Below are 7421 nucleotides of genomic sequence, written 5' to 3'. Positions count from 1 at the left end.
AAGGCTGAGATTTCTAAAGGGGCTGGGAAGACTCCTGATTTAGGAGTCAAGCTCGGCAGGAGGAATCTTGAGTGGAATGGCAAATGGGAGAAAATGGGCCAGATTTTAAAGGAATTTTCTGACCCCATAATCTGGGAATTCCCAACTGAAAAGATTCAGGATCCAATCGAGGTTGCAAGCTACTTAAAAGGGAAGTGCCAGGATGGTTCTAAAGAGAAAAGGATTATTACAGTGAGCTGGGCCCCAGCACATGCATATCGCACCCTGCTAGGCACTATAGAGCAGGAGACAGAGGAGAGGGAACAGGGAGATAAATTGTGTCCTATCCCAGTTACGCAGGTTGTTGCCAACACTCTAGGCCGAACCCAGCAAAGGCCGAAACCCCCAAAAAGTATGTCCAAGTTTAGGACAAATTTGGGGAAAAAAGAGCTCCAAAGGGCCCCCCCCCCCTTTTCTTTTTTACAATTCCTTCCTTCAATGAGCTCAGAAAGAATTGTTCTTCTGGTGAAAATGGAAAAAACTTTTTTATTAACAAAAATACAAAAGAAACACTCCCCAACCCAAACCCAGATGAGACGAACCCAGCCGGTCCTCGCCGGGGAGAGCGGCAGAGCCTCCCAAGCCGACCTCCAGCAGCGGCCCCCGAAGTCCAGATCCTTGTCCTCCGGAGTCGGTGCAAATCCCTGGAGCAGGGAGAAGGGAGAGAGGGGGAGGGGCATCCGGGAGCAGGCCCAAAGCAAGCCCAAGACAAGCTAAAGCGAGCCCAAGACAAGCAAAAGCAAACCCAAGACAAGCCAACACAGGGGCACAGACAAAACAGCTGGGGGAAAAGGGAAAAAACGGCCAAAGCAACCAGGGGAGGGGGTCACAGCTGAGCAGACGGCAGAGAGCAAGACACAGCCCACAACCAAAGCACAGCAAGAGAGAGAGAGCCAGAAAACACCAGCCTAGATAAAACCATCCGAGGGAGGGACCGGCAGCTGCACGGGGGAAGCAAGGAGAGGAGCCAGTCCAAACATCAGCCCATAACAGACATGATGGGATGAATCCCAGGTTGTTGTAGTTGCCAAGCCACTATTTGTGGAATTTGAAAAGTCTTGGCAATAAGTTTAAGTCCCATTTAACTGGAAAAAAAGAAACATTTGTACCCATTATAAAAACGGATACAAAGAAGGATCCTGGGAACTCTGATCTGTCAGTGTCTGTGCCTGGGGAGATCATAAGCAGAACCTCTTAGAAACTCTGCTAAGGAACACGGAGGACAAGAAGGTGTTTCCAGGCAGCAAGTACGGCTTCACTGAGGGCAAGCCCTGCCTAACCAAAGAAACTCTTTGCCATTCCGCCTCTTAGCCAAGTTTCATGTGTTTTTTACCAAAACCAGCAAGGGCTTTAGGAATCTTCAGATGCCTTCCAAGAAGAGAGACCTCTTCAGAGAGTGTTGAAGCAGCATGCTCTTTCCCTTTCTCTTTTCTCACCGTGATGTTGTGCCCTGCCTCTCAACTCCATGACAGAGCTGGCAGTCTCATGGAGCCCTTTCCTTTTCTGTAGCTTGTCATCAGGTGCTGAACTTTTCCCCTTGCCTCCGTCCTTTCTCTCTCAGTGCCTACAAGGATTGCGTTTCCTTCATTCCCGCCAAGTCATCCACAGAGACGTCAAAAGCGACAACGTTCTCGTGGGCATGGACGGATCTGTCAAATTGGGTGGGTATCCCTGGGCAGGTGCAGCGTTGCCAGCATGTGCTCCGGGGCTGCTTCAGGGTGACTGCCAGTTGCCCAGAAGTGCTGCTGGGCCAGTGTGAGGAAGGTGAGGGTGTTTTTGTGGCAGCCAAAGCCTTATTTTGCGGGCTGCAGCTCCTCCGTGGGAGCAGATCAGGGCTGCTTTTGCAGCCGGCTGCAGCGTGGTGGCCTTTTCAGGCTTGGGGTGGGCAATGCTTTTGGCCGGTTTGGCAGGGGGAGCTGCCTCTGACAGGCTTTGTGTTTCTCCTCAGCGGACTTTGGCCTCTGTGCTCAGCTGAGCCGCGAGCGCAGCAAGCGCAGCTCCAGGGTGGGCACTCCCAGCTGGATGGCACCGCAAGTGGTGAGAGGAGAAGCCTACGGCCCCAAAGTGGACATCTGGTCGCTGGGGATCATGGGGCTGGAAATGGTGGAAGGGGAAGCTCCTTACCAGAGGGAAGCCCGTCTGAGGGTAAGGTGGAGCTCCTAAAGGGGGCTTCGTGTGGTCAGAGCTGTTGTGGCTAGGAAAGGATCAGCCGCAGTGTCCTCTGCCATTTCTTGAAGGTTTTTGAACTGATGGAAAGGAACGGGCCCCCAAAACTGCAGAACCCCAGGCACCACTCGGCTCTCCTGCGCGACTTCCTGCGGTGCTGCCTGCAGGCAGACGAGGACAGGCGCTGGTCTGCCCAGGAACTGCTGCAGGTGAGAAAAAGCAAAGCGGCCAAAGGGCCTGCGAGCTGAGGAGCCCCGCAGGAAGGGATGAAGAGGAGGGTGGGCCACGTGGGCCTGGGTGAGACAGGTGCAGCACAGCAAGGCCCAGGGGCAGATGGCACCCTCGGTCCTCTTTGTGCCTCTTCCCGGGAGCCAGAGAAATAAATCCTGCTGGAGCCTGTGGTCTTGCCAAGTGACAAGGGTTTCTTTCTTGTTGTGTTTTTCCTCTGGGCAGCATCCCTTTGTGACCTCAGGCGATCCTGCCTCCAGCCTGGCTGCTCTGATCACCTCAGCCAAGGAAGTGCAGAAAGAGTGGAGAGGAGACGCTTACGCCTGAGGAAGACCCTGTGCCCCGCCCGCTGAGAGCAGTGCAGAGGGGATGCATGCTGTTTAGACTGAGATTCAGCCATGCCCTGAGTTTTAGAAGGAGCTCTGCCAGACATAGGACATTCCATGTTTGCAGATTTTCTTAGGTTTACTTAGGTTTTAGTTAGGACTGTAGAGTCTAGAAAGCTTTGTTAATGCAGCATTGTTCAGATAAGAGTAGATGTATTGTTGATGTAGGCTAGTTCAGAATTATCCTTCAAGGAGAAATAAGAATGAAGCTATCAAAGAACAAGCTGAGACTCAGAAGAACTTGGCCACGCACGTGCTGCGACGTGTCAGTGCTCCAAAAACCAGCTGGAAGACAGAATGAGGAAGATGAAGATGATCAAGTAGCCAGAAGACACTCAGTTGCAGCCCTTAGTTTCAGTAGGAGTGGCAATAAAAGCTCAGAAGCCTCCAGAGCCCTGGTAGTTTCCCTTCCTTGCCGCGCTGGCTCTGAACTGGTCCGTGTCTTGGAAGCCGTGTGCTGCAGATGGCTTCTCCCTTTCATGGCTTTGCTCTGCTTCCGAGCGGCCCAAGACTCCTCCCCCTCACGGAGGGTCCCCTCCCCGCCCCACAGCCCCCTGACAGCGGCCCCACACCAGCTGCCCTCTAGAGATGTTGTCCCTCTCGCCCTGGAATCCTCCAGCGCCAGCCGCCCCTCCCAGCGGGGCAGGAGGAGGGACCCGGCCCCGCTTGCCCCACTTTCCTGGCGGTCACTGGCTATGGAAGAGTAAAGGAGCGCTGGAAGCACACGTTTTCCTTATGATTCCCTCTCTTCATGCTTTGGGCCTTCAAGGTGCTCTGCTCCAGGGGATCCGAGGGCCTGCGCTCGGCATTCCTTGCTGAGGTGTCATTCTTCCTTCTCTAAGCCCTGCAATTGCCTGCTTGATGGGAGCTGACTTGCAAATGGGGAAAACCGGACGCTTTCAAATGGAGGGAACTCTTGTGGCTATCTACTGCAGATTTTCAGCAATAGAATTTCACACTTATGAAAAATGACAGAGAATGAAGTAGGTTGGAAAAGGTTGTTGAGCTTATCAAGTCCAACGTGTAACCTACAACCTTCTCAACTACTCACTCAAGGCACTGAGTGCCACAATCAGTCTTTTTTTTCAACCAGGAAGGGCAGGGCCATTGCAGTAGCATTGATTTTCAAATCCTACCCTCAGCATCTGAAGTGTGAAGAGCCCAGCCTAAGGCCCCTCCAAAACACTGTCTTGTCCACCTGTTGCACACAGGCCAAAGCTCCCAAAGGGAAGGCCTTGTAAAATCATGCCTCAGGCCTGCTACTGCAGCTGAGGAGGAAAGGACTGGGGGAAAGTGACTCAGCTGAATTGGAGCTAGAAAGGCCACTGGAGAGGTAGAAAAAGCACGGTATGTTCACATTGTGCTTCAGGGGGATTGGTTGAATGATGTTTTTATGAGTGAAAAGTGTGGAACGTTCTCTAATCAAGTGGCTCTCCTTCACACCTGCCTGGGGACTCCGCGTCACTACGGACCCTCCCCTCACGCCCAGCAGATGAGGATCTGTGTGGGCTGAGTCACCAGGAAAGTGAGCTAAGCCTGGGACCGTTGTTCTGTGGGTGAGCAGAGCTGGTTTCCAGAGGAGTTGCATGCACTTGATCCCTCCTGGCACCCAGTATTTTCTTTCTCTCTCAAGCTGGCTCCTGTCTTTCATTTGGGATTCTGCAAGAGAACACAGTGAGTACAGGTCATTTCTCCTGGCATTTGGCTATGCATATGCCTGCAGGGAATCTTCCAGGGAGCACGGAGCCTGGGCAAACACCTGTGAGAGTGCGGCTATGGACTGTTGCAAAGGGGCCTTCCTCGGGCTCGACATCTGCAGGCCATTGCAGAGCCGTGGGCCACAGGCTGCAGCCAGAGCTGCAACGCAACAAAACTGTGGCAGCCCAAGAAGGAGCGCACGGCTCTTCTGGATCTTCTGAGACTTGAAGTTGCCAGAGGAACAGCAAGCAGGACGAGAAGAACTTTGCATCAGGAGATAAGCCAGCATCTCCCTGACACAAAGGGAGGTCACGAGGCTCCAAACTGAGTCAAAGCTAAGGTGAACACACATCCATGTGCTCGAGAAGCAACTGCACAGGGCAATAGGCCTGGAAATTGATTTGCCTTGCTTCTTTTGCCCCCTGAATATCATTGAAGAAGTTTGGCTTTTGAGAAGCAACTGAGATGCCAGAAGGTAGAAGCAGACTGTGTTTTATTCAAAGACCTGGAGACCAAAAGAGACGTTTGCTGGCATTTCTTGGGTGCCAGCTGTTCCAGCGCATTTTCTGATACCGCCTGGGATGTGTCGAGCGCTGCCTCATGAAGCGTGAGGATTTTTGCTGGTGTTTTATGCCTGAGGAGAAACTGCCAGGCTTTTCCTGTGCATCAGCTGTACAGGAGATGGAGTTGCTTGCCACAAGTACGGCAACAAAGGCAGAGCAGCTGCTCTTGTGAGGTCACGGAAGCGGTGCCACGTCACAGAGCTGTCAGCACAGCGTCGTCCCGGTGCGCGCAAGGCCTCGCTGTCCAGAGCAGCTCTTGCGCTCGCCGGCTGCAGGAGGATCCGTGTGATCAAAGGGTTCTCAGCAGACGGCCGGCACCCTGAGAGAAGCCTTGCTTCTTCCGTCAGCTGACATTCAGTGTGCAAGCCTGCAGAGCACCGCTAAAATGATCGGGAGAGTGTGTGCCGCGGCTTGCACCGTTTTTTCTGTTGCCTTTTCCGGCTACTGCCTGGTGCGACTGACTCGTAAGTGAAGGTTTTTCCTGGGGGTCACATCACCTGGCCTGTGCTTCACTCTGCTCTTTGTGCCTGAGTAGTGACCCAGTTGATTTGGGAGCAAAAGGACCATTCAGCTGCCCCCACTGTGGGAAATGTGTTGCCAATAGGGTCAGTTCCAAAAGGGGTGTCTGTACCAGGTGCTGGCTGGAGAGCATTTGCAATGCAACCTGCAGCAGGTTGCGTTCCCTGCACGGGACAGTGCGTGCCACTGGAGTCTGTCATTCCTTCAGCTTGCTGCTTCAACCTGGAGCACCTGCAAGGTGCAGACTCTAAGGAGAGATCCTCAGAAACACTTGTAAACGTGCTGCGGTTCTCTCTGGGAGTGAGGGAAAGCATCTTTGGCTGCACATTCTGCCATTTAGGGGCCTTGGCCGTCTGACTCCAGCCTTTATGGTGTGCCAAGACACTGATTGCCTTGGCGATGCAGCACAAAGTTCACACCAGTTTAGGGTTTGCTGCTGAAGCCAGGAGGCGTTCCCAGGGCTCTTCAGCAGAGAGCTGGCACAGGGAAGAGGGCCCGAGGGGGAAGCTTTCCTTGGGTATGGTCTTCAGAAAATGGATGGGGATTACTGCACGCAGTTTCTGAAGAAGTCCATCAAATGCAGCAAGGAGGAGAGGAAAACATGGCTTGAGCTGTTGGGCAGAAGAGAAAGTCCGGCTTGTTAAAAAGCAGCAGGCAATTCCGTGACCATGTTTCTATTTCCCTCCTGGCACAAGAGGTCCAAATGTAGACTGAGCCTAGGGTAGTGTCCCTTCTTGTTCTCTTACTTGCCGTGGGAAAGAACGGTTGCTCCTGGGGGCATGTTGGGAAAGGGGAAATGTTCTCTGTTGGGACTAAATTGTTCTGTGCTACTCCACAAGACTGGCACATTTCTAAGGGCATCTGTCTCCTTTTCCTTTGCTCGCTGCAGGTCACCTCAGACGCACATGGAGACAAGACGGTCCTTTGGTGAGTGGCGAAGGAACTTGTGACGTTGCTGGCGTGTTAAGAATTGTGGGGCAAGCTGTGAGCTTGGCCTGTTGCAGGAGAGCGTAGAGTGCCAGCCTGCGAGGCTGATAGAAAGCCCAAGTGGCTGTTGGCCTCAGCAGTAGCAAAGGGAGCACTGGCTCTGCCCTCATTTTCCAATGAAAAGCCTTTGCAGAGATGAAAGCCAAGTGCGGCAGCCAAAATGCACAGCAAGATGGAGTCCCAGCTAATTCACCCATCCTCGTAGGATTTTCATGACTCTGAATGCACTTGCGTCAAACTCTGTGATTCCCGTCCTCTTCCTGTATACGCAAGTCAACAGAAACCAGCTCCTAAAGGTTGCCTGCTCCCAGTCTCTCTCACTGCTCTCTGTCTGCAGGCCTCACAGCAGGCTCAGCATCTCCTCTGCTCCCTCTCTTGCTGAGGAAGAGGCAAAAGAGAAGCAAAGAGACATCAAGACGCCAGCTGCTGTCCCTCCACAGCCACTGCATGCAGAGCCAGTGAGTTGCACCTGTGCTTGCCAGTGCCTTTGGTGCAGAGACAAGCTTCAGGTTTTGGATGAGTCAACCCTTGGTCCTTGTGGCTGAGGATGCTGGCGGCTCTATGTCTGCATGACCTAGTGCTGCTTCAGCCAAGCCAGGCACCCTGGCTGATAAGTTTTGAATTTGGACATGGAAGCATCTCTTTGCTGGGATGCTGAGAGGGCCGAGAAGTTCTTGGCATCAGGCAACGGGCAGCATTAAATTAGGAGCAGTGTAGAAGTGAGCCCTGGTGTCCCGAGTCTGTGCAGGCCGCCTGTGCTCAGCGGTCAGAGGGGTCCAAAGGTGCAGATCACAGCCTTGCGGGATACTTAGGAGACACGGGCCCCTGGAAGGAC

The 7421-nt window shown here is 53.2% G+C and overlaps 2 protein-coding genes across 2 annotated transcripts in view; both read left to right on the top strand.

Annotated features, from left to right (window-relative positions):
* Positions 1 to 1464: 1464 nt before the first annotated feature.
* LOC306814691 (serine/threonine-protein kinase PAK 3-like) lies at positions 1465 to 3083 on the top strand. The gene is made up of 4 exons (XM_079330987.1): positions 1465 to 1700; positions 1988 to 2184; positions 2277 to 2414; positions 2659 to 3083. Exons 1-4 carry the CDS (start codon positions 1505 to 1507, stop codon positions 2758 to 2760), a joined length of 633 nt encoding a protein of 210 aa, XP_079187113.1. The 5' UTR covers positions 1465 to 1504; the 3' UTR covers positions 2761 to 3083.
* A 2382-nt stretch (positions 3084 to 5465) lies between these two features.
* Positions 5466 to 7421, top strand: part of LOC306814736 (serine/threonine-protein kinase PAK 3-like) — a gene marked incomplete at its 5' end in the record, with an annotated part of 8120 nt that continues 6164 nt past the window's right edge. The window contains one exon of the mRNA XM_079331104.1: positions 5466 to 5544. Coding sequence (XP_079187230.1) covers positions 5466 to 5544 — 79 coding nt within the window. The remainder of the gene's footprint in view (positions 5545 to 7421) is intronic.

The sequence above is a fragment of the Erithacus rubecula genome (assembly GCF_903797595.1).
Source record: "Erithacus rubecula genome assembly, contig: SUPER_Z_unloc_2, whole genome shotgun sequence".
Lineage (NCBI taxonomy): Eukaryota > Metazoa > Chordata > Aves > Passeriformes > Muscicapidae > Erithacus > Erithacus rubecula.
The sequence above is the reverse complement of the archived record's forward strand: the minus strand, read 5'-3'. Positions and strand labels throughout refer to the sequence as shown.